We start from the raw sequence: 27,700 nt of genomic DNA, 5'->3' as shown, positions 1-27,700 counted from the left end.
TTGCCAGCATGACGCTAAAGCGTGTATTTAGTTAGATAATTCAAGTTATCTAACATTCAAGTTATCCTCAGGACCTTAGTTGAGCAATTTCTCATGCTGGAAAATGTTGAGTAAAGCAGGTTGTGCATTTTATTGAGTAGTCTACAGTATTTGCAGCAAATTAAATTTTGGATATAACTTTCCATATCTATCATACTATCCCCCAAAAAAGTTTGTCTACATATGAACGAGTTGTATAAAATCTTTGCTTATCATTGTGTGTGCGCGCGCACGTGTAGTGATATCAGTCTCGCTCTCAGCCAGTTAGAAAGACGCTTGTTGCTTTTTTGTAGCACGCAAACATCTTCCTGCTGTTGTTGCGGATAGAGTATTAGCACCATGGCCGCAGTGCGCAGCCTACGGGTGTCGGTAAAGCCAGACAGCAGTTCAGACCGTTCGGAATCGGACACGGATTCAGACTCAGACCAAGATATACGTGAATCGGAACCGATGGAGGTAGAGGAGGGAGAACTGGAGGTAGAAGACATCCCAGTTAACCGGTCCTTGAAAGAACTGTTGCCGGTGAGTGAAGTAGGCCTCACCAGACCGCGGTCTCACGTACGTTTTAGGCCTACAAATAGTCTTTATTATTGGAGGAACCTAGTGTGCTGTTTGAGCTAGGTAGCTAACTACCCAAGTATAGTAGCTAATCGCAGTTGCTGCTATGTTAGTTAATCAACATTCTTGTCCGACGTCTTTGTTGTGAGTTGTCGTCAATTAGTGAACACAGCAGCAGTTATATTGTTGTTTATAGCTATGGTAGTACTGTGGTAACTATTTAAGGTCAACAAAGATTTTCTGACAACGACGGCTAGCTAACGAGCTAGCTACGATGGAAGAAAATACTTTTAGAGTGATTAGCTTGCGTTGACTAGAAAATTCAGTTGAACCTAATATAGCGTATGAAAGAAACCCCTTATCGTTACTATAGCAAGCTAGTTATCCAGGAGATCAAGGACGAGGTTTTGTGCGTCAGGTAGCCACATTTATTTGAATAACACTTTCTCATTTTGGGAATATGTAGGGAGGAAATTATTCAGAAACTCACTGCACACTAGTGGTGTCTGTCAACAGTCTTTCATTGTGGGAAACAAACTATCCACCCAGTTGTCAAAGTTGTACATTGTTTCTAATTACATTACCCAACAGTAAGACAGCCATCGATCTAATGTATAACATTTTCTTAGGACACAAGTCGGAGGTATGAGAACAAAGCTGGCACATTCATTACGGGAATTGATGTCACCTCAAAGGTACTGTACAGTACTGTAACCATATTGAAAGTGATCAAACTAACATTAGTTCTGTTATTCCTTTGATGGGATAAAACGGCAACAGTCAAATTGCAATAACTTATCGTGCTATAACCCCACGTGTTTTGGTTTTTAGGAGGCGATTGAGAGGAAGGAGAAGCGAGCAGAAAGGTTCCACTTCCGTGCAGAGGCCAACCAAGCCCAGAGGAATGTGGTGCTGGATAGAGACACCATGAAGAAAGGTATGTATACACACACTTTTCATCACTTTGGCTTTTCAACACTTTTCATCACTTTCCCATACAGACACTGAAAACACCCTCTCCCTCCCTGTCTCAGCCATCCCTAACTTGCGCCTGGAGGCCTTGCACGTTGCGGGTGTTGATGATATGAGCACCCAGGATGTGTTTGGATACTTTAAAGAGTACCCTCCAGCACACATTGAGTGGATCGATGACACCTCCTGTGAGTAACACATGCACACTTACACCTATGAAAATTAATCAGGGTGACTCCTTTCATTCATTTCGCAAGTGTCCCTCCACCGCCACACCAATCTTACTATTGCTACCAGATTTACCGCATGAAAGATATAGGCAGATATTATTCATTCTCCAAATAATTTAAGTTTCACCTCACATGATTATCAGAAGCTTGTTATAAGGCTACAACAATTTGTACCAACATTACAAGGCCTCACTGCTAACTACTGTTGGACCAGGATAATCGTTGCCCCCCCACCCTTCTAACTACACGGTGCAATGCTGCAACTGCTTTCATTATGTGAGGTCTGTCAATCTTCTCATGCTTCTGCTGCTCAACAACTTTACTAAAGTCATTTGTCAATGTATTTTGCGTCCCCTTTTCTTAGCTGATCTTTTATGCCTGGGTTGCCAGATACTGGAAATGTTATTTGAAACTAGGGCTGGGTAAAATGATTGGTTTCTGTTTAATTGGGATTCTTGTTTGGACAATCTGAAATCGATTCTTAAAATCCAGAAGTCAATTATATTTATCTATGCCTTTTCTCTTTGGAGGTGTTAAATTGGTGGGAGGTTACAGAGAACGAACTGCCATAGTGATGGACAGTGCTGCTGATATGAGATACAGATGTGCTCAAAAGTTGGCACACCCTGGGTAATATATGTACCATTTGTGAATAAAACATGAGTGAGCAGGCAAAACATGTCTTATTTCTTATGGGATTCACATTCAACTGTAGGTCATAACAGAATGGCACAATCATAAAACAAAACATGGTAAAAAAAAATTTTTACTGACCCCTGTTCAAAAGTCTGCATACACTTAGTTCTTAACACTGTGTATTGCCCCCTTTAGCATCAATGACAGTGTGCAGTCTTTTGTAATAATTGTCTATGAGGCTCGACATTCTTGCAGGTGGTATAACTGCCCATTCGTCTTGGCTAAATGCCTCCAGGTCATGCAAAGTCTTTGGTCGTCCTGAATGAACCGCATGTTTGAGATCTCCCCAGAGTGGCTCTAATGATATTAAGGTCAGGAGACTGTGATGGCCTCTCCAGAACCTTCACCCTTTTCTGCTGTAACCACTGGAGGGTCAACTTGGCCTTGTGCTTAGGGTCATTGTCGTGCTGGAAAGTCCAAGAATGTCCCATGCACAGCTTTCATACAGAAGAATGCAAATTGTCTTAAATTTTTTTCTGATAACATGCTGCATTCATCTTGCCATCAACTTTCACAAGATTTCCCCTGCCTTTAAAGCTCACACCCCCCCAAAACATCAGTGAGCCACCACCATGCTTCACACTGGTGATGGTATTCTGTTCACTATAGGCCTTGTTGACACCTCTCCAAACATAGCGCTTATGCTTGTGGCCATAAAGCTCTATTTTGGTCTCCTCACTCCAAATTAGTGTGCCAGAAGCTGTGAGGCATGTCAAGGTGTTGTCGGGCCTGTTGTAACAAGGTTTTTTTGTGGCATTGGCGCAGTAAAGGCTTCTTGTTCAAGTATCGTCATATTGTGCTCCTTGAAACAACCACATCGTCTTTTTCCAGAGCAGCCTGAGGTTACCTGTGGGTTTTTCTTTGTATCCCGAAAAATTATTCTGGCAGTTTGGGCTGAAATCTTTCTTGGTCTACCTGACCGTGGCTTGGTTTCAAGAGATCCCTGAGTTTTCCACTTCTAAATAAGTGATTAAACAGTACTGACTGGCATTTGCAATGCTTTGGATATCTTTTTATTTAATTTTCCATTATATAAAAAGATATCCAAGTTCCATTACCTTGTTACACAGGTCTTTTGACAGTTCTTCTCTGCTCCCCATAGCTCAGTAAGCTCACCTGATACTTTTCGATGTCCTGAATGAGTTGTTTTTGTCAGGCGAATATGAATGTCCACTGAATGTCCATTATAAAACTAACTTTACCTCGCTGTGCTTCTTGGCTAGCTAATAAAAGTGACAGCTTGTTGTTGCACAACCAAAACAATTGGGGGCGGACATCTTTTATTTTAATCTGACAGACGAAACAAACTGGACAATTAGTTGTCTAATTAGCAATGGTATTTTCCATTTTTGAATGAAATCGTAGGAAATTACTAACTAGAAAACGACCAACTAGTCAGCCGGCTACACAGCTACTGCAACGCAAACTTACAATTGATTTTATAGTTAGAATTGGGGTTTCTTTAAAGTCCAGGTGTTGTTGGTTAAGGTTAGGCATTACATCTAGGTAAAGTTTAGGCATAAAGTTTAGGCATAAATGTTAATGTATTGAGGTTAGGGTTAGGTTTATGTTTAAGATTAGGGCATGGGAGCATGCAATTTCTATTTTCTGGTCCCCATGAGGGAAGCTGTACAAATGTGTGTGTTGTGATGGTAAGTTTTCATCTAACTCATTAATAAGGAAGTACAGAGATGACATTCTCTTGGCACATTCTAACAGTTTTATTAATATTTGCAAATATGAGAGACGCGTCAAACGCTTACAAACATAATCATCCGAGGAGTCTTTAACTCAATATAGCTCATTCAACAGTATTTATCACATACAAAAAGGGGTGTGGTAAGTTGTTACCCATCTGTCTTGTGTAACATTTACCCAAAGGGCGGGCTGTCCCCCCACCTTATCCTTCTCAACTCCTGAGGGGAGACAATGTCTGGTTAATCAACAGAGACACTAAAGGGTTATACAGATTTACGAGTAAGATTTACGAGTACCCCTCTAATCCATCTGTGCCGGTCAAGGATGCTGGTCAAGGATGTCCCCCTAGGACAAATACCAGATCCCTCTCGGCATCTTTAACTAGTAACTCATTCATTCTCACATCCAAACGATGGGACTCAGTCCTTTTAAACAGTAAGAATGCATCAGATTTCAGAATTTCCACAACAGTGTGTGTATACGTGGGGAGAACAAGTATTTGATACACTGCCGATTTTGCAGGTTTTCCTACTTACAAAGCATGTAGAGGTCTATAATGTTTTTATCATAGGTACACTTCAACTGTGAGAGACGGAATCTAAAAAAAAAATCCGGAAAATCACATTGTATGATTTTTCAATAATTAATTTGTATTTTATTGCATGACATAAGTATTTGATCACCTACCAACCAGTAAGAATTCCGTCTCTCACAGACCTGTTCGTTATTCTTTAAGAAGCCCTCCTGTTCTCCACTCATTACCTGTATTAACTGCACCTGTTTGAACTCGTTACCTGTATAAAAGACACCTGTCCACACACTCAATCAAACAGACTCCAACCTCTCCTCAATGGCCAAGACCAGAGAGCAATTATTAGAAAATGGAAGAAGTTCAAGATGACTGTCAGTATCCCTCGGTCTAGGGGCCATGCAAGATCTCACCTTGTGTGGTATCAATGATCATGAGGAAGCTGAGGGATCAGCCCAGAACTACACGGCAGGACCTGGTTAATGACCTGAAGAGAGCTGGGACCACAGTCTCAAAGAAAACCATTAGTTACACATTACGATGTCATGGATTAAAATTCTGCAGCGCATGCAAGGTCCCCCTGCTCAAGCCAGTGCATTTCCAGGCCCGTCTGAAGTTTGCCAGTGACCATCTGGATGATCCAGAGGAGGAATGGGAGATGGTCCACTCGCCATGTTTGGAGGAAGAAGAAGGATGAGTACAACCCCAAGAACACCATCCCAACCGTGAAGCATGGAGGTATGCTTTTCTGCAAAGGGGACAGGACGACTGCACTGTATTGAAGGGAGGTTGGATGGGGCCGTGTATCGCGAGATCTTGGCCTACAACCTCCTTCCCTCAGTAAGAGCATTGAAGATTGGTCGTGGCTGGGTCTTCCAGCATGACAACGACCCAAAACGCACAGCCAGGGCAACTAAGGAGTGGCTCCGTAAGAAGCATCTCAAGGTCCTGGAGTGGCCTAGCCAGTCTCCAGACCTGAACCCAATAGAAAATCTTTGGAGGGAACTGAAAGTCCGTATTGCCCAGCGACAGCCCCAAAACCTGAAGGATCTGAAGAAGGTCTGTATGGAGGAGTGGGCCAAAATCCCTGCTGCAGTGTGTGCAAATCTGGTCAAGAACTACAGGAAGCGTATGATCTGTATAATTGCAAACAAAGGTTTCTGTACCAAATGTTAAGTTCTGCTTTTCTGATGTATCAAATACTTATGTCATGCCATAAAATGCAAATTAATAATTTAAAAACCATAGAATGTGATTTTCTGGATTCTTGTTTTAGATTCCGTCTCTCCCAGTTGAAGTGTACTTATGATAAAAATTACAGACTTCTACATGCTTTGTAAGTGGGAAACACTGCCAATGTTGCAGGTTGTGGATGTGTATGTTTTTTGTGTATTGATACAATGTCGTTGGGATGGCATTACTGTATTAAATTATTTTATTATTTCTCCCCAACCCTAATCTACGGCGTCCTAGGTAATGTGGTGTGGTTGGATGATGTCACTTCTACCCGTGCTCTGATCAACATCAGCTGCATGCCTGACCCAACGGTGGTTACCGAGGAGGAGGCAGACCGCACCAAAGAACCTGGGGATTCTACCACTGAGACCAAGGGTCAGTGTCCTTATAGTATGTTTGTCTATTTTTTTTATTTTTAATTTACCTTTATTTATACAGAAAAATGTACAGAATCCCAGGTCCTTTTATAGCTTTGCCCTGTGTTATCACAATAAAACAAGACAAAATGGCAATAAGGACATGCACTGCGGTTCAAAAGTTTTAGAACACCTGAATCTTTCCAGATTTTATTGAAATTCACACAGTTTAATATCATATTGTGAAACAAACAATTTGATACAAAAAAATCATGGAATTACTTTGACTCCTCAATGGAACCACCTTTTGCAAACATTAGAGCTGAACCAGCTCGTGGTATTCTTTCTTCAATGGAAATCAAATATTGTTTGGAAAGTTCTGCATATTGTTGCAGAAGTTCCCACAAATGTGTTGCACTTATAGGTTGCTTTGATTTCACTCATCTGCCCAGTTCATCGCTTGGCCTGACTCTCCAACTTGTCTTCTGATTCTGTTGTGGCTTTGGGTCTGTCACTTTCTATCAGTTTTTTCTTTTGTTTCCAAGTGCTTTTTGATGGTTTAGGAAACTGTACTCACTGACACCTTGGCTTTTTTTGCAATTTTTCTAAAGGAAAGATCTACACTTTTAAGGGTTATGGTGGTATGTCTGTCTTTGTTAATTGCCTTTTTCTTGCCATTATGGTAGCAATATACTACTTTTTGCAGTACAATACTGTCCAAATAATGCTGAAGAGGGTGTACTAACACAATCTGTTCCAACACTGTCTCTACAAAGAACAGAGGGATTGTTGGGACACCTATATGAATTGTTTTCTCGTCTTTTCACTTGATGAAAAAGTTAGTTATCATCGCCTTTATTGATAGTTACTGTATAAATGTAATTCACAAATTTAAGAAAAAGGTATGTTGTTTTGCCATGAAAGAAAAAAATACATTCTTATGCCATGAAATGGCTTTGGCAGACTCTCTAGCAATTGCTAAATTCTCATGACTATTCCAGTAAGTTATTAGATACCTTTTAAAGCATATTACTGGCTAATTACTGTTAAAACGGCCTGTGGCAAACGGCATACATAGACACTTTGTGGTGTAGGTAAACTTAGTAAGAATCGTTAGTCAGTTTAACTGAATCAATGTCATTCACGAATGTCCAATTAACTATTAAAACAGCCAGTGGCAAAAGAGGATTTGTTCAGGATATACAGATGCCGGGTGTCAATATAGACAAGGCTGTACTGACAGCTGGCAAATGTACAGCTTTGTTGTGTTGTGGTTACTGACGCAGCCTTTTACATGGGTGACCCGGGTTCGAATCTTTCTATTGGCAAATCTTTCTATTGCTGGCCGGCTGAACTAGGCTTGCCTGGTTTCTTGTTTTGGTGTGTGTTTTAGCTTGTGTATAAACTTTTTTTTTTTTTATTCCAATCTAGATTCTGATTGAGCAATTAATCTCCCAGGTTTATTTTATGTATTTTATACAGAATATCTTCACTGTGCATGTCCTGACAACATAAGTGTGCATAAATTGCATTTATAATGGAGAATGTCAGTACAATATCTCAATTTCTTCATTAATAGTGAAGTGGATTTAAGCTCTAACCATTTCTCAATATGCTCCACCAAATTATCAAAAAATAAAACATTGTTTTTCATTGGAAATACATACAATACCTATTGTATGCATTAATTAAAGAAAAAAGTATTTAACCGTAAACTTTTATACATACAGTGGATATAAAGTTTACACACCCCTGTTAAAATGCCAGGTTCTTGTGATGTAAAAGAATGCGACAAAGAGAAATCATGTCAGAACTTTTTCCACCTTTTAATGTGACCTATAACGTGAACAATTCAATTGAAAAATTAACTGAAATCTTTGAGGGGAAAAAATTAATAAAATAAAAAACTTACAATAACCTGGTTGCATAAGTGTGCACACCCTTAAACTAATACTTTGTTGAAGCACCTTTTGATTTTATTACAGCACTTAGTCTTTTTGGGTAGCAGTCTATTATCATGGCACATCTTGATGTTTGCCCAGCATTTGCCCAGTCTTCTTTGCAAAAGCGCTCCAAATCTGTCAGATTGCGAGGACATCTCCTGTGCACAGCCTTCTTCAGATCACCCCACAGATTTTCAATTGGATTCAGGTCTGGGCTCTGGCTGGGCCGCTCCAAAATGTTGATCTTCTTCTGGTGAAGCCATGCTTTTGTGGATTTGGATGTGTGCTTTGGATCGTCTTCAGCTTTCTAACGGACGCGTGAAGGTTTTGTGCCAAAATTGCCTGGTATTTGGAACTGTTCATAATTCCCTCTGCCCTGACTAAGGCCCTGGTTCCAGCTGAAGAAAAACAGCCCCATAGCATGATCCTGCCATCACCATGCTTCACTGTGGGTATGGTGTTTTTTGGGTGATGTGCAGTGTTGTTTTTGTGCCAAACATACCTTTTAGAAATGTGGCCAAAAAGTTAAATCTTGGCTTCATCAGACCATAACACATTTTCCCACTTGATGCAAACTTCAGCTGGGCTTGGATGTTTTTCTTTGTAAGAAATGGCTTCCGTCTTGCCACCCTACCCCATAGCCCATTCATATAAAGAATAAGGGAGATTGTTGACACGTAGCACACAGCCAGTACTTGCCCGAAATTCCTGCAGTTCCTTAAATGTTGCTGTAGGCCTCTTGGAAGCCTCCCTGACCAGTTTTCTTCTAGTCTTTTCATAAATGTTGGTGGGACGTCCAGTTCTTGGTAATTTCCCTGTTGTGCCATATTTTCTCCACTTGATGATGACTGCGTTCCATAGTATATCTTATGATTTGGAAATTATTTTGTCCTTCTCCTGACTGATATCTTTCAACAATGAGATCCCTCTGGTGCTATGGAAGCTCTGTTCGGACCATGGCTTTTGCTCTGAGATGCAACTATGAAAATGTCAGGGAACAGCTGAACTTTATTTGTGATTAATCAGTCACTTTAAATGATGGCAGTTGTGTAATGACTTCTATTTAACGTGTGTGTGTGTACACCCTCCATCCATCCATCTCTGGAAAACATTAAGCGACCACTCCTAATTATTCTTAAATCAGCATCTCTACATGTAAGGCAGCCATTCCATTCCAGTGTCTGTACAATTCCCACACAGGCACACCTCATTTTACTTAATGAGGTATTCATTAGGTGATTACTTGAACCATATCTAATTTAAGTAAAATTATAAAAACCACTGCTGTGGTCATCACTATCCTCTTGCAATAGGACCAGCTGGATGGAAAAAACAGTGCAAGTAGTATGGATGGCAAAAACAATGCAAAAAGTTAAAGGTAATTTGAATAAAGAATAACTATTCAGCATGACAAGATTTGAAAAGAAAAGCTTTGAGTGAGGAAAAGAAGGGTTTCTGGTTTTACTGGCAGGGGAATACAGTGCGCATCAGGTTGCTTCCATCCTGAAAACTTCAAAGACGGCGGTTCATAAGAACAAGGTCGAGCAACAGACATTGAGGACCACAAAGCTACAGACTGGCAGAGGGCGAAAACGACTGTCTGCTGACCGAGATGACCGTCAGATCATTCGAATGTCACTCAACATCCGTAGGATGACATCAAGTCACCTACAAAAAGAATGGGAAACAGCAGCTGGGGTGAAGATAAATGGTCACAAGCCATCAAACAAAGCCGAGCTACTTGAATTTATGTGGTGGAGAACATGCCAAGACGCATGAAAGCTGTGATTTAAAAATCAGGGTTATTCCACCAAATATTGATTTCTGAACTCTTCCTAGTTAAAACATTAGTATTTTGTTGTTGACAAAGTTATGTGAATTTTTCTTTTCATTATTTGAGGTCTGAAAATAATGTATTTTTTTGGTTATTTTGACCAGTTGTTATTTTCTACAAATAAATGCTCTAAATTACAATATTTTTTGGGGGAGTAATGTTGTCAGTAGTTTATAGAATAAAACAAAACTTTGATTTTACTCGAACACATACCTATGAATAGTAAAACCAGAGAAACTGAGTTTTGCAGTGGTCTCGTACGTACACACACCCCACAGACTCTTTTAAGGCAAAATGTGAAAATCTACAGGTCTTATTGTTAATGCCGAATATATGTAACGTTTCGCCACACTATTATTTTGAAGGCTAAATACGGAAACCAGGTCTTATTGGTGCTGCTGTTAGAACCCAGGCGTTCGTATAGGTGTGAAATAATGGTTGTGTAACCTGTCATCAAACGAGAGAAATTCAGCATTGGATAGTCTATTGTTCATGATGTTACAGACTCAATGTTACAAACTACATTTTACAACTCGATCTTACAAACTCAGTCTCACTGTAAAGATGGTTGTTAGCGGTTATATACATTGATGGGCCTACCTAGGACAGATCACATTCCCACAAGAACCCCATGCCAAATGGTTAATGTAAATGTTACACATTTCTGAGGTTGGCAGACTGTGACCTCCTGAGAGAGAATCTAAACATTGCTGTTTTTCTCATTAGGCACATTAACTTTCAGTGAAACATACCTTCATAATATATTTAGAATACTACATTATTACACAGATTTCACACTGTCAAATCTCTTATGTTGCCTGTGTGACGCTAAATATTCGGTTTCCAAATATTTTCAATTGGAATGAGGTCCATGTTGTGACTGGGCCACTCCAGTCTGTTTTGTATTTGTAATTAATTCATTTTTCACTTTATGGATATTTGTTGAATACATTTTGATTTCATGTTGTAACACAATGACATGCGGAAAAGTCCAAGGGTTGTGCATACTTTAGAGAGCCACTGTATGCAGAGTATGGTGTTAAAAAGCAATTTTAACAAATGTTTTATTTGCTGTGGTGTCTCAAACATTTTCTTGGTAAGATAATTTTGAAGGTTTTCTCTGTGACCACCTTGCTAAAACATTGACCAGTGCCCATATACTGTCCAGTACAAAATACATACAAAGAAATGTTTCTATGTGTTGATGTAGGTAATTCTAAGTTAATGGTCAGTTTCAAAATGATGTCATTCAGTCATACATCCTATTGTTTATCTGGTTTGTCACAGTTTGCAATTTGTTTCAGCTCGCAGAGAACAAGGCTCTGATGATGAAGAGGAGGGAGAAGTGGATGATGATGATGAGGAAGAGAAGGACATGGTGAAAGAGAAGAGCAGTGAGGGGAAAGCCAGTGAGAGTGAGGGAGAGACAGAGAAGAAAACTGAACCTGAGAACACCCAGGTAAAATTGTATTTTATTAGGATTCCCATTAGCCCCTGCCTATGCAGTGTCTACTTTATCTGTGGACCAAACAGAAATCAAATTAGCACTGTACATTAAATGTGAAGATAGTAATACAATATAGGCCAATATGCCCACACAAATTAAACAATAAAATGCAGAATAATAAATGCATAGCAATGTCTGTTTCAATCCATGTATGCATTGTTTACCTGAGTATATGTTTTAGGTGGACTTGCTGTCTCAAACAGAGAGTGAGTCTCTGCTCCGGAATGACCTACGGCCAGCCACCAAACCCTTCAAGGGCAACAAACTCTTCCTGAGGTTTGCCACTCATGGTAAGTCAACTAAAACTACTTTGTTGGTTATTTTAGCTCTTTTAGTCAGGGATTTATGTATTCCAGGGCTTGATGTTTAAATATGTGCTTGTTGTGTTTGTAATCCTTTGCAATCTATGCACCTGGGAGTGGTTCTATGCCTGTGGTTTTCAAACCTCTCCTCTGGGAATCCCAGCCGGTTCGGGGACTTGAACTGCTCCTGAGTTAGCACACCTGATTCTGTTTATCCACCAATCCTCAAGCCTTTTATTAGTGAAGACACTGTGCTAGTTCAGGTGATGTAGAACATCTGGGGTTCCGCAAAGAGAGATTTGAAATCCATTACTCTATACTACTGTTGCCCCGAGCATGTAGTTATAGCATCTAATTAGCTAAATCTACTTGTGTATTATTTTAATCAGTGTTTCTCAACCCTGCTCCTGGGCACCCCCTGCCCTGCATGTTTTAGATCTCCCTGCCCTGCATGTTTTAGATCTCCCTGCCCTGCATGTTTTAGATCTCCCTGCCCTGCATGTTTTAGATCTCCCTGCCCTGCATGTTTTAGATCTCCCTGCCCTGCATGTTTTAGATCTCCCTGCCCTGCATGTTTTAGATATTTTTTTAGAACATGCAGGTCAAGGGGGCGCCTAGGAGCAGGGTTGAGAAACAATGATTTAGGTTGGGTCGGTCCAAACAACCATCAATGAAAGCAATCTTATACAGTGAGGGTAAAGAATATTGGATACCCTACTGATGTTGTATGTTTGCCCACTGACAAAGAAATGGTCAGTCTATAATTTTAATAGTATGTTTATTTGAACAGTGAGACAGAATAACAACAAAAAATTGAATGAGCTACAAGACCATCACCAAGCAGCTTGGTGAGAAGGTGACAACAGTTGGTCTGATAATTCACAAATGGAAAAAACACAAAAGAACTGTCAATCTCCCTTGTTCTGGCGCTCCATGCAAGATCTCACCTCGTGGAGTTGCAATGATCATGAGTACAGTGAGGAATCAGCCCAGAACTACGTGTTTTTCTGTATTGTTTTGTTGTTATTCTGTCTCTTACAGTTCAAATAAACCTACCATAAAAATTATAGACTTATCATTTCTTTGTCAGTGGGAAAACATGCAAAATCAGCGGAGGATCAAATATTTTCTTCACTGTACATTAGGAATATTGATTGTCCCCCCAAAAAAATTGTTTTTTTGGGGACACCCACATCCAAACAAGTGCAAAGTCTGTAATGCTGCAAACACACATGAAATCCAGACAAATGCAATTCAACAGTATCTTCAAATGTATTGAAATCCTAATCAGCTAGAACAGCCTCAAGTGATTATGGTGTCGAGTAGAAGGATTCTTGGAAAGATCTATTGCACACTCAACTGTATCTGAGGATTTGGATTCTTATACACTCTCCTTGTGTGTTCAGATGATAGGAAGGAGCTGGGTGCTGCAAGGAAGAGTAGATACTACATGAAGTATGGCAACCCCAACTATGGAGGCATGAGGGGAATCCTCAGCAACTCGTGGTAAACAAACACCCTCCAACACATTCATTCATAAATGGAACACCAGTCAATCATGTTGTGCGTCTCACTGGAGATACAGTGGTGCGCTAAACCAGCATGATAGCAGCCACCAGATTCTTTTTCTTTGCCACTTCCCACAATCAGATAAAAAGTAGGCTACTGCTAACCAACTATGTTAATATCTTTCTGCCTAAACGCAACTCGTGTCTGAAAATGAATCTGGTGTCCTTTACCACATTCTCTCCTCGTTTTTGTTTTCCCCAACTATTTTTTGTCTTCTGCGATCAGAGAAAAAGACATGGGTTAGTCTAGAACCAATAAAAAATTCTAAACTGGACCACCTAGCAAGTTACACTACTTTTTCTAATATAAAATGAAGTCTGAGCAGTTAATTATCAATTGGCAGTTAGAACAGAAACCTTGCATCACACAGACGTTGTAGGATAAGATTTAAATGTCACCGGGCTTGGTTTCAAAAGGTAGTTGCTTGATTCAGTTCATCATAGTGGCTTTTGTTTTATTACATCTGGCAGTTACAATACTCATCACTGCATCCTTTATCAGAATGTTGGCTGGATCTCCTTAAAAGTGCATAGATCGCTTCATTAATATACACTGCTCAAAACAAATTAAGGGAGCTCTTTAATCGCACATCTGGTCTCCATGAACAAATTATATTAAAGATTCATATCTTTACTGTACATTGTGTAATTCTTTTATTATAAAATGATATAACAATGGTCAATGGAAACCAAAATCACCAACCAATGAGGGCTGGATTCAAACTCACACCGAAAATCTAAGTAAACAACTAAAATCACAGGCTGTTCCAACTTGTGTGAATTTCATCACGGCAACTCATAATGTGACTCAGTAGTGTGCATGTATGTGACTGTATGCACTCGCAACGTCTGGGCATGGTGTCCTGAGGGATCTCCTCCCAGACCTGTATCAGGGCATCAGTGAGCCCTGTGGTGCTACTTGGCGGTGTTGGATGCACCAATACATAACATCCCAAAGGTTCTCAATTGGATTCAGGTCTGGGGAACGTGAGGGCTAGTCATTGGCATCAATGCCTTCGTCATCCAGGAAACGCTTACACACTCTGGCCACATGAGAATTGCATTGTCATGCACCAGGAGGAACCCAGGCCCCACTGCACCAGTGTAAGGTCTGACGATGGGTCTTAGGATTTCATCCCGGTACCTGATAGCCAATGGTACCCTGACTGCTATCACGTGGTGACGTGTGCGATGCTCCAAGGATATGCCTCTCCAGACCATCACTGACCCACCGCCACACCAGTCATGCTGGATGATGTTGCAGGCAGCACAATGTTCACCACAGTGTCTCCAGAGTCTTTCACGGCTGTTGCTTGTGTGTCAGTGACAAGGACTCAAGCAAAACGCAAAACTAGAGGTGAATCAGTCAGGGAGGTTAAGGAGAGAGCAATTGTCTGTGGACACCACCTGCAAAATCATTCCCTTTTTTGGAGTTGTCACACCACCTGTTGTCACTATCATTTGGACCAAAACAGGTGACATTGATTCATACCTGGACAGTTTGGCATCCCTGAAGTTTTATTGACTTGGTGTTTTACAGTGATGATTACGTGTTCCCTTATTTTTTTGGAGCAATGTATTAACTATGGATGAATGCAATGGTACACGATATGTTATCAAACCGTTCGGTACACCCCCTACAGTTCAATATGCAAATGTCAACTACAGCGTTCACATTTTCCCGGTTTCCTGTAATTTCCAAAACATGCTTATTGCGCTGCAGACGTTGTAGATTCAGATCCACAGAAGCATAGCTTGTAGATAAGGCAGGCAACTTCCAGGCGCCTCCAGGGCAATAGGGGGCTCTTGAGGGCTGACGAACTTGCACAAAGCCTTTCAGCATAAATGTTTTAAGAGTACAGAATCAAACTGTAGTAGGAGTAGTAATAGTTGGAGTAGTAGTAGTATACAAAGCTTTAGCCTAATCTTTTTAGATGTGACTAGTTAAAACGCCCAGTTGATCTGAGTCTCTCATTAAAACTGTGACATTGAAAAATAAATACAGGTCTGTTGCTAGCTATCTACTCTACAATGCCTATTCTTTTTAAACATGGTTACTTTACTGTTATTGCAAAACAAATCATCAGATTTAGTGAAAAATTTAGTCTATTATAATTATTAATAATTTAATTATTATTAAACCTTTATTTCAACTTGGAAAACAGACTGAGACCACGGTCTCCTTCACAGCTGGGCCCTGCATATACAAGTTTGCGTATACAGGTTAGTTTCAGTGGTTAAAAACAGAAATATATCCACAAGCGAAAATGGCGGGGTCCTTACAGGACCACCATGGCACCCAACTCCAATTCTTTCCCCGCTCACTCCCATTCATTCCCTATAGACTTCCATTTATTTCCCATTGAACCTCATTCATTCTATATTGACCTTCATTCATTCTCCATTGATGCGTTCAATCCCCATTCACCTACATTTTGTAAAATAAAATGATATCGGTCTTGAGTCCATATATGAATATAAATGAATAACTGCCAATGAAATATACAATAATATCAAAACATTATATATAAAAAATGTCTATCACAGTTTATTCCCCATTGACTTCAATGCATTCCCCATAGACTCCCATTGTATCACCATTGACTCCCATTCATTCAAGTGAGATCACGCCCACAGGAATATTCATTGGCTATTATCTACCATTCTGTTAAAGATATCAACAATCCTTATACTGAATCTTTAGATACTTCTCCCAAGATGCTATATACCAAGGGTCTCCAAACCATTCCACGGAGGGCCATGTGTCTGCTGGTTTTTGGTTTTTCCTATAAATTGGTTCCCAGTTCACATTGACTTCCATGTATTTCCTTTGGCGCCCCTTGTATTTGTTGATTATAGCACCACTATCAGGCCGATCAGCTTGAAACATTGTGGTGGCGTTCCAGTCATAGGCCTGAACCCATATACTAAGTTTGGTTGCAGGAGGCCTCACCATCTTGTATAAATGAGCATTTGAATTGAGACCACACCCACAATAATTTTCATTGGCTCATATCAGCTATTCTCTAAAAGATATCCACAATCCTTATACTGAATCTTTATATACTTGTCCCAGCTCTGGTTGAAGATAACCTTGTAGTGTTTTAAACAAAATTCAAAATGGTGGAAATTCCAAGATGGCAGACTATGGGTTCTTGAGGCAACTTTTGTTCCATAGGCATCTATGTCATATGGGGTGGATATGCCAGTGTAGTTTTTGAAGCGAAAGTGGCGTGTCTGTAGCGCATTCCATCTCACGGGAGTATATGTCAAAAAAAGGAAGAATAATAATATAGTCGCATAGCAACAATGTACGGTGTCCTCCAATATGGTGAGTATAGGAAAAAGGTCTAACAGAATGAGACGGTGTCAGATATACATTGAGGGCAAGATGTTTTTGTGAAGCCTTGTATTACAACGTAGATGTCATTGTTCAACAAATTCTTCCGGATCACACAATATGGGGAGATGCATGAGGTAAAGGACAATGAGCATAGAGTGGACAGTACATACAAGAAATTTGGATTTAGTAATGAATAAACTATCCAAGGACAGTAACAGGGCCATACTGTAGTACTTACAAATATATATACCAGGATCGAAAACTACGTCACACTGAAGATGCCTATGAATATTGCCTAGTTTGTAGATATATTTTTCATTGATGGTAGCTAGTTAGGTATAATCAGACTTGCTTTTTCTAAAAGATCACTGCACCTTTTTCTGTCCTTTCCAAGAAAGTTGAAAAGGAAAGTTTTGAGTGAGGAACAGAAGCGCTGAATTTGCAGTGGTCTCAATTTTTTCTGGACCAAATTGCTTCAGTCAAGCTTACTTAGCAAACGCCAAGCTGGTAAAAATTCAGCTCTGAAAATGTACTTTTTATCAAAATAATAATCAAGTGACTCTATTAGAAAAGCATTGTAATAAGCAATTTTATTACTTTCTTCAAATGATTGACTTTGTTTGTACATCAAATCTGCGAAAGTACGACTCCAAAAAAGGTTCCCACCGATTATGACCTAACTAATGATTTCAGTTAGTAGCTAATGTTGTCTAGTATTTATATCTGTTTTCAGATTTAAAAGATGTCATTTGACAGCAGTGATAATAACCATCACCAGAGAAACCATCAGAATTAGGATACTGAAATTAGAAGACTCTGGCTGGAAAGGGTTAACGTTGGAATAGTCAGCAAAAGTTGTGACTGCATAAGGGTACTATGCTAGCTACAAAAGCAATGCCAAACAGTTTATGCTTGACATTGATTGAGTGACCACCAGCAGTAGTTTCATGATAGCAACGATGATTCTTATTATCATCTACATTATTTAATCATCGCCATCATGGGCACACACTAACTCCTCCTGCTGCCCCCTCCCTGCGAGTCTCTTGCTGTTAATCATGAAACTACTCCATGCTTACCGCTTCAACTACTCTGCTCCTGCTCACTCTGTCCCTCGGCTCGGTCACGCTCACACTGTGCCTCCTCGCCTTCTCTGTCACTCGCCTGCTCCATCTGCCTCTAGATTTTTACTACTTTTTGCCCGCAACTACTCCGTACCCCCTTGCCCTAGTGCTTTTGTCAGTCCATTTCGACACCCTCATCCACAGATTTCTGTCTCTGAGCAACCGCAGCTGACATGAGAAACAGTTGACAGAAGGGGAGGGGTGGAGCCTAGTAAGAGCCGTGATTATAGAAAAGGAACCTATGGTCATTGACACGAGGTAAGATCTTGCATGGGGCCCCAGACCGAGGGAGATTGACCGTCATCTTGAAATTCTTCCATTTTCTAATAATTGCGCCAACAGTTGTTGCCTTCTCACCAAGCTGCTTGCCTATTGTCCTGTAGCCCATCCCAGCCTTGTGCAGGTCTACAATTTTATCCCTGATGTCCTTACACAGCTCTCTGGTCTTGGCCATTGAGGAGAGGTTGGAGTCTGTTTGATTGAGTGTGTGGACAGGTGTCTTTTATACAGGTAACGAGTTCAAACAGGTGCAATTAATACAGGTAATGAGTGGAGAACAGGAGGGCTTCTTTAAAAAAACGAACAGGTCTGGGAGAGACAGATTTCTTACTGGTTGGTAGGTGATCAAATACTTATGTCATGCAATAAAATGCAAATTCATTATTTAAAAACCATAAAATGTGTTTTTCCGGATTTTTGTTTTAGATTCTGTCTCTCACAGTTGAAGTGTACCTATGATAAAAAATTACAGACCTCTACATGCTTTGTAGGTAGGAAAACCTGCAAAATCAAATCAAATACCCACTGTATTACATGGTTCCGTTGTTGGAATTCTAAACGGACAGAAAATGTACCTGCACTCCAGACCTTTCACCCATTGAAAACATTTGGCGCATTATGAAATGAAAAATACGACAAAGGAGACCCCGAACTGTTGAGCAGCTGAAATCCTATATCAAGCAAGAATGGGAATACATTTCACTTTCAAAACTACAGCAGTTGGTCTCCTCAGTTCTCAAACGCTTAGTGTTCTTAAAGAGGTGATGCAACACAGTGGTAAACATGCCCTTTTTTAAAACATGTTACTGGTATCAAATTCAAAAAGTGGCATCAGCTTTTTATTGTCAAATGCACAAAATAAGTATCGTTCAGAGCAGTGAAATTCTTATGACACGGAAATAGCATTAAGTAAAATATAAAGCAAAAATATAATGTATATACATAATGTAAAGTAGCAGCAATTCCAAAGAATGTAGAAAAGGGGAATATGAAATATATAATGTTACAAATATAAATAATTGTAATAGTGCCTACATTAAAATAATGGTACATTAAAATATGCTAATATACATTGAATGTGCTTAGAAAGTCATCAGAGCATTTGAAGTGTTCATGTGATCAATATGATCAAAAGATCAATGTTGGTGGTTGAGAAGCCTCATTGCCTGGGGGACTTGCGTGCCCTGATGTTCCAGTAACGTCTACAAGACGTATGAACAGACCCTAGACTGGTCTGACCATAACCTTTCTGTTTCGACATTGGATATGCTGTCTTTGTACTATTTTCAATTAAATATAGGGATAAATGATTTCTCCATCATTGTTTTCTGTTTTTAGATGCATTTTATGCCGCATCCCAACTTTTTTGTAATGTGGTTTGTACTACAGACAGACACAGAATACCACATTGGCGTGTTCAACATTGGTGTTTAAAAAATAGCTATTGTTTAAATAGTTTGTTTTTTCATCTAATAATTATAATTTTATCCAATTACATTTGCTGTTAATTCTGGAACCTGTGGTATTTTATGACCAAACCAATACAGACGAAGATTCTACCACAAAGTTTATATTCACTCATTCAATATTGAGATCTTGTTTTTAAGACACACATAATTGCTAACATTGGTACATTAAGTATTTGTGGTGTGGTGAAATGCTCCTTTAACAATAGAACCGCTAGGCCTTTAGATCCCCAGTATCTGCCAGAGCCTAACGCTGTTTCACATCAATTCGTCCCTATTAGCGCACATTCACCTCCACAGCATCAGCATCCAGCCAGAGCATCAGTTCGTCTACTAGGTCGTTATCAAACTGTATAGAGTAGTCTAAAAATGTATGAATTACAGAATGTTTTTGTTTAACACCAGAACCGCCAAATGCCTACGCCAATTGGTGTTTGAGTTTGTAATTACAATAAAACTGCCATTTTGAAAGCTACACCCTCCTCCTTTCATAACTTTTCTTAAATAGGCCTATATTACATGGTTCCTAATTACCTGTTATTTTTATTTACCCAGTTTTACAATTTAATCCGCCAACACTCCACGCCACTTAGCAATGTACCCAAATGGTACCCAGGCGCTAATCACCCCTCACTGAATGCATGACGTCAATGGATGAATGCGCGATACTCCCAGATGAAGGATCAGACTTTGAATTTGAATGAACATACAAATGAAATACAAGATTTCCATGACCATTTTAAAACTTAATTAGGCTATTATTGAAACATAATATGAACGATATAGGCTACTTTTCACACATTATCCATCAAATGAAAATCTAAAATGTAAATCTACATTATTTTTAGGAGGGAAAGAGAAACTAATTTGCACACACATCCTGTCTCTTTGAGTTTTCTCTGCTTATTTTACTGAAGATGAATATTCTACAAATGTATTAGGCTAAATAATTATTCACAAAACAAAATTCCAATTATATAGTTTCCGACCCTGGGTTTTTCTGATAATTCCTCTGTTTTTTGATACTGAGAGGTGTTTTTAGAAAAATATCAATTTCTCCAAGTGACGCGACAGCGTGTTTGCAGGTCTCTCCCAGGGGGTTCTAGTGGGCCTCTCGAGTGGATTTCAACATGACCAATAGGTTTCTTCTGGCTGGAAATGACCTAAACATGTGACAAAAACACAGTAAGACATTATGCTGGACATCCAAATTAATAACGTAACTATTAACTGTTTTTAGCCATGACTTGCAGTTGACTAGTAACTGACTAGAGAACTACTGCTGCTCACCTGTTCAACTGTTCTCAAATTATAGGTGATTTATAGAATGCTCTCTCATGGTGGAAATTACATCTTAAATGGTATAGAAACTTGCATTTTCTAAATGATTTGCAACAATTTCAAGGGGCATGAATAATGTTTGTCGTTTGTCATTGTTGGTCATTTCCAGCCAGAGGAAACCTATTGGTAAAATAAAAATTCACTATGGCTCAAAATGTTGCATGGTTATGAATACATTTGGCCTTAACTGTATAAGGTTTGTCTATAGGTAACATAAGTTATTCATTTAGTGTTAAGATGCTTTTGGCAAACCGGGCCCTGGTCTACGAGGTTAGAAGTTGAAGGTGTCAGATTCGTAATGGGTGATGCATCAGGGTCCAACACTAACTTTTTTCCCTCTTGGTCTTAAATCTACTGGCACGGACTGAATTTTTACTGGGCCAAACAGAATTAAAAAAGTATGTAAATATCATATAATCAGAATATATATCAGATTTATACCACAGATTTGCATGTGATATGAGACATGAGCTGATAGAAGCAATTGCTGTTTACATAAATATGATGCAAAGCACATCATTACTTTAAAATAAATGGTTATCAAAATATTAGCATGGCAGACTATAAATATCATTATCAACTATTCATGAAGATGCTTGCTTATTTGATGTGACATAAAAGCATAAAAATAAAACGGTTAATATATTCATGGTAACATTAAATATGGCGCTATACAGTACTTGCATTATTTGTATTAGTACTGGCTTTTTGTGTGTCACTGCTAGCAAGTGCTTAGGCAGGTGCTTACTGTTGACAAGCCATGTCCACATGGTTTCTCTATCCGTATTCACGGACTATGTCATGGACGTAGTCCGTGAATGGTTTCTCCCTCTTCACAACATGATAGGCGGACGTAATTAGCGTTTCAATTTGGCTAAGCACCACCTCATTCATTCGAGACAGGCAGACGTTCATTGTGGCAGCCGTAGGGTTGTCAACACCCCATTTGGCCGCAATACATGCGACATGCTGCAGGGACTTAAGAGCAGGTCTTTGGTAGTCGTTCGTTCCCATAATAATCTACCTTGCATTATGGGCTTTCGTCGGGAACGCACAACATGAACGGCAGTACGTGTTCCTTGCCATTATCGTTTTCACCACATGGAACCATTTATTTCACAGAAAACAAAAATTATCGCATTTGCTTTGCCTCAAAAATATACCATAATTGAGTCATGCTTTATAATGCACTATGAACCATGGTCAGAACAGACAAGCCATCAAATAACATTGGTCAAAAAGACGACACCCGCAATGTACCACACCACAGATGCATTTTAATGCGAGAACACGTGAAAATCCAAGCGGGAGAGTGACAAAGATGACAAGCAAACGTAATAATACGATACTCAGAATTTAAATAGAGAAATGGAGCACTGGCCCATACGGGCTAGTAACTGTCTGTCTGCTAGACCGATGTTAGGTCTTACCTAACATCGGGCCATTGTTGATGTTGAACCCTGTGCATGGTGGAGAGGGTGATGTTTATTGTTGCTTAAGTGTTCCTGTCACTTTCTGCAGGAAGCGACGATTTCACACACGCAGAATTGTGAGCAAGAGCAAGAAACCACTTATAGGGGATAGCATGGGACACACACCACCCTACACACACAGACACTCTGGTAAGTTGTCTCTCACACACACACTGCCCTACACACACTACTCCTGGTTGGAAGAACACCCATTCACATATCCTCTATAAATAATCTTACAATCAGACCCACACTGCCCTGAGGTGGTCAAAAATATTTACAGACAACGCTGATGTTTGTTTATTAATTGATCACCTCTGTTTATCTCTGACCTCCTCCCTCTCTCTTCTCCACCCTCTGATGACCCTCTTCCTTCCTTGTCTCCTCTCCAGCGGACCTAGTCAACCTACCAGAAGAACCAATTGAGGAGGAGGAGGAGGAAGAGGATGACAATGAAGAAGAGGGGGAGGAGGACATGGACTCAGACGACCGGGTGGTAGAGTACAAGGAGAAAGGGGAGAGAGGGAGGGAGCGTGTAGGACTAGTTGGGAGGACGGGGGGTCCAGGGCTAGCCCTGCGGAGTCGTCTGGGTAGGCCCTCCTCTTCTCCCTCCATCTCGTCAGATTCAGATGAGATGGACTACGACTTGGAGCTAAAGATGATCTCAACACCCTCCCCCAAGAAGAGCATGAAAATGACTATGTATGCAGATGAGGTTGAGACAAACCTCAAGACTATACGGTCAGTGACAATGTATGCTGACACTGCCACCATAACTGAATGTAGGGAAAATAGAAGGGAAAAGAAGGGCCTGAAACAAGACCAAAATCATTTCAATGGTATCAGTGGACACTGCTTTGTAGTTTCTATACCATTGTTCTCTGATGAAAACCTTATGGAAATAAAAACCTTTCAGGAAATCAAAATGACCATAGTGACTAGGGGTGTGCAAAGCAGCCAGTATTTGTATCTGTATTTGTCTTTGTTAAAGGGGAAAAAGTATTTGTATTTGTATTCGAGTAAAATTCAAAATAGCCGTAAAAACAAAAATGCGTATGGCCTGGTTCACCCGATTGCAGCGTAATGAAATAATATCCCGATCAAACTCCGCTTCCTGAAAGTTTTAAATTGCCTTTGGAACCCCGTTAAGGTACATTGTGACGCAGTTAAGTTTTTTCGCTCAGCCGAGGGCTCTCTGTTGCGTGTTGTTGTGTGGAGAATGGAGATGTGTGGAGCAGCCTGTGTCAGTTACCGCTTTTATTCTTTTCCCCTCCCCCGACTGAACGTCACTCACTCATCCGGGCATGTACTGCGGTCTCATGAGAAAATGCAGCTTTTTGATATACGTTTTCTTGTTCCCGAATACAAATATTTTTGTTTGAAATAAGTATTTGTAAAAACCACGTTATTTGTGCCTTTCCGAATACCGTATTCAGGTTCGGCTCCACCCCTAATAGTGACATTTTCCAATTAACTGACCATAATTAAACTACAAAAGCTATTTTTTGTTCATTTACGTTCCTTTGGTCCTATAGTAATTAAACGTTTTGAGTAGGTTGAGGGGAGTTGTGGCTTTCAATCAAATACATAAAAATCTGGGGGAAATAATTGCTACAGTTTTTATCAGCACAACAATATTTGCCTTAGGCTGTGCCAAAATTCTTCAAATATTTGTTCACTTAGTACAATTTTAATTAGAGACGCACCTATAAGAAAATGATTTGCCGATACCGATAGCCAATGTTCATATAATATAATTTTCCGATACCAATGTTTTGACATTTCTGTAACTTTCTGACCTGTCATAAATCAAATGAAAATATTGCTTCTGATGAGGCTTCTAATTGCATTTCTTTTGTTCAAGGAATTATGGCCAATTAGCCACTGTTTACAAGTTTATAACTTAATAATAAATGAAAAGACGTTATGTTTTGCATGTCTTTTTCCACTGTACTGAAATTGTACTGAACCGTGACAAAAATCTTAGGTACCTACTGAACTGTGACTTTTACGTGCCGTTACACTCCTACTATCCATTGTGCAGACTGAGCGTACTCATCGGGTTTACATTGGAGCACCAAATGTCTGTTGTTGCTGATAGCTACGTTGTCACGGGCCATAAGCTTTTCTATGTGTGTAGCTACACCGCTGTACATTTCTGTTAATCACACATCGGAAACAGAATGCCTATATTAGGCAGTGTGTAGCACAGTTTAGTATGCTACATCAGCCTTTGAAAATCAATGTCCTCCACAACTGGGAAAGGCTGGTCATGTAAGACTATGAATTCCATAACTTTGTCTGTGATACCTTTTAGTTTTTGCACTCTCTTTGCAAATTTTTCTAGTATTTTCAATGTCTGGCTACTGGACTCCGGTTGGTGTGGTGGAAGCGGTCATAGCTGCCACTATCGTTGGTAGAAACTTGGCCCGGTCCTTTGTCTTGCTTTTAGATGCTGTATCGAGTTTGTGTTGACAATTTTTGTTGAAATTTAAAATATGTCCAGCAGCTTGGCAATGTATTACCTGTCATTGAAATGTGAATTGAGAAACGTTAGCCTGTTATAAAAGTTGGGTAAGCATGATTCCTTTTCAGACACCACAATTGGTCACAAGTAATCTGCCATTTTTAAGCAGTCACCCAATACAGATTATTGCATTTTTTTGCCTATAATCGGCCGATACTGATTGCTGACCAATTAATTGGTGCATCCCTAATTTGAATACATGTCTATTTTGTGTTCGTGTGTAAGCATGTGTAAACATGGACAGAGAGAACAACTATTTATTTACTATGTTCTTCAGACACACTTCTGTTCGGAGTGACAGTGGCTCGGCCGGTAGTGGAGTCCGGAACAGAATTGGTGGAGGATCAATGGGCGGGACCAAAATCAGTGTTGTGGATCAAGTAATGGATGTGAGGCAGCTACTAGAGGAGAAGAGACAGTGTCTCACCCTGAACAGACAACGCACCCCTGTGGCATCTAGTGGGAAGACAGGTCAGTTAAAAAACTCTTGATTAAGCAGTCCCAGCTTACCCCATGGTCTCATATCAACAGTATAATGCGGCACTCTGTCATGATGCATTGTTCAGAAACATATATTCGGGTGTTCACTGACTACTACTAAATTTATGTAAATTCTGTATTGTGGTCTTGTAAAACATTTAATCTGTCATCCAAGATGCACTAATTGCTATTGACAAAGTAACAATAATTATATATCACAAAGCTCTACGCAAATGTAATGTATTTTTCAGTGTGGTACAGAAGCCTGAAGAAACCAACGGGTTCTTTGTAATTTAGGAACCAGCACATAAACTGTGGCCCAAACTCTTCTTTTTCCAAAAGATAGCATTGACCACACTTGCATAACTAAAATGCAATTTCAGTCTCTCACTATCTCCCCACTTCTTTCAAAAGAAAAACAGACAGACAATAAATGTTAAACGTTTGAGCACTGATCAAATAATAAATATAAAATCTAACTAGCAATAACTTGATGACACCCTTCCCACTCTGAAGTTGTAACTGACATATGGCTAAGCATACCAATTGATGAAACTACACCAAAAACATGACTATGTCAAAAATGATTCAATCGTTTATCATTGATACCTTTTATTTTTCTCATGATAAAAAGTAATATAGTTTTATGGCCCAGCCTTAGCACCTGGTTCATGGCTGGTAGGAAGCCCTGATGTAAAACAAATGCAGTCACTTTTACGTGGTGCAAACTGGGGGATATTGGTATTATGGACCAACTTATACAAATCGCCTCAATTCTTTTTCTTCTACTTGTTTAGATGTGAGACAGCGGTTAGGGAAGAGGCAATACTCTCCTGAAAGACGACGCTCCATCTCCCCTGTTGCCTCCCGAGACTTACCTCCTCTTAGAGAGCCAATTACAGATGTGCACAGCCGCCTGGGGATGTCCAAACAAGACACTCGTAGGCTGTACTCTGATTCACCCAAAGACAGGAAATCAAGTAAAGAAAAACTCTCAACATATATCTAGTGCTGTTAGTTACTAATATACAAAGTTTGTTTAAAAAAAAAATCACACTTAATATCTCCTTACCAGGTCGTCTGTGGAGTAGGCTCGGCCCCTCCCATAAAGTTGATGCTCCCAAGCGGAAGCCTTCTGGTCGTGGATCGGGGTCAGGATCAAACAGCTCCAGGGTAGGCATAGGACACGAAGATGAGGAGGATGACTCTGCCCTGCAGAAGGTGTGGGGGGCCCTGATCAAACAGAAGGAGCAGCAGATCCACAAGCTGAAGAAGAGTCGGCTTGACAACCTGCCCTCACTACAGATTGAGATCAGCCGGGAAAGCAGCAATGGATCTGATTCAGACTCCTGAGGGACAAACAAAGAGGAGAGGAGGGAGGTATTACAATAATGGGTGGCAGACAACTGTAGTGGAGAGGTATGTGTCGATAGAAAGAGGTGTACATTAGTGTGTGAAGTGAAGTATGAATACAAAGTGAGGGAAGGTTTTGATCGCTGTATGTGAATGAGCAGAAAGGGGACCACCTCCACCTACTTGAGTTACCTTTCAATCTCTTTCTGGAGAACTCCTTTAATCCTTAATTGCCGCTGTAGTTGTGGCCTCGTCCATGGTATGAGCATGGAGGGAGAACTGAAATTGGACAAAATTGTAAAAGACTGTTTTGAGGAAACATTCTGTTTGTCTAGACAGGAGGCTATTTTGTTTTTGTATTTTTCGTGATCTCGGAAGCCTGTGGGACTGGTGTTCTGATTAAATGTATTCCTGTGATAACATTTCACCCTCTGATAGCCTACCTACACATCTCAAGTCATGTCCAGTCCTTAAGAGCAATATCAATGTAAAGTCAACTAAAGACCTGTAGCAGAGTAAGAGGCAGATACTGTATTGCATTTGGTATCTGTCAGTGACTTTAAACAACAAATATATGATCTGTGGTATTTAAATTTTTCATAACGGATGGGGCCATAGAGAAGACTATTGCAAGGCTGATATCATTCCACCAAACAAAACGACTGCATTGTAAAATGTTTTTGGCAACTAAAGAAAACTAATTGAAACAGGACTTTTTTTTTGTCCAAATGAAAGTCTTTTTGACTAAATTTTCCATCGTTGTTTCACTCTATTTGAAATGTTTGGCACACAATTGTTTGGCCAAATGAATACAACTGAGACAAATAAATTCTCTACTGAAAGGTTT

General features: G+C 39.9%; 1 protein-coding gene across 2 annotated transcripts; it reads left to right on the top strand.

Annotated features, from left to right (window-relative positions):
- On the top strand, positions 1-27,700 carry ncbp3 (nuclear cap binding subunit 3). Of its 2 annotated transcripts, none has more exons than XM_010864232.3 (13): positions 1-561; positions 1,227-1,292; positions 1,429-1,534; positions 1,632-1,757; positions 6,196-6,348; positions 11,396-11,550; positions 11,780-11,888; positions 13,307-13,406; positions 22,543-22,643; positions 22,886-23,234; positions 25,298-25,491; positions 26,298-26,480; positions 26,576-27,700. In XM_010864232.3, the coding sequence occupies exons 1-13, from the start codon at positions 379-381 to the stop codon at positions 26,851-26,853; spliced, it is 2,103 nt and encodes a 700-aa protein (XP_010862534.2). In that variant the 5' UTR covers positions 1-378; the 3' UTR covers positions 26,854-27,700. The 2 variants fall into 2 exon arrangements, with proteins under 2 accessions (XP_010862534.2, XP_010862535.2); XM_010864233.4 differs by having other exon boundaries at positions 2-561; positions 6,196-6,333.

The sequence above is a fragment of the Esox lucius genome, chromosome 7 (assembly GCF_011004845.1).
Source record: "Esox lucius isolate fEsoLuc1 chromosome 7, fEsoLuc1.pri, whole genome shotgun sequence".
Taxonomy (NCBI): Eukaryota; Metazoa; Chordata; class Actinopteri; order Esociformes; family Esocidae; genus Esox; species Esox lucius.
This window is presented reverse-complemented; position numbering and strand designations above follow the sequence as displayed.

Coding starts and splice junctions, on each gene's coding strand:
- ncbp3 (XM_010864232.3), top strand. CDS start 379: ATGGCCGCAGTGCGCAGCCTACGGGTGTCGGTAAAGCCAGACAGCAGT. Junction 1,293..1,428: donor GAATTGATGTCACCTCAAAG/GTACTGTACAGT, acceptor TTTGGTTTTTAG/GAGGCGATTGAGAGGAAGGA. Junction 1,535..1,631: donor TAGAGACACCATGAAGAAAG/GTATGTATACAC, acceptor TCCCTGTCTCAG/CCATCCCTAACTTGCGCCTG.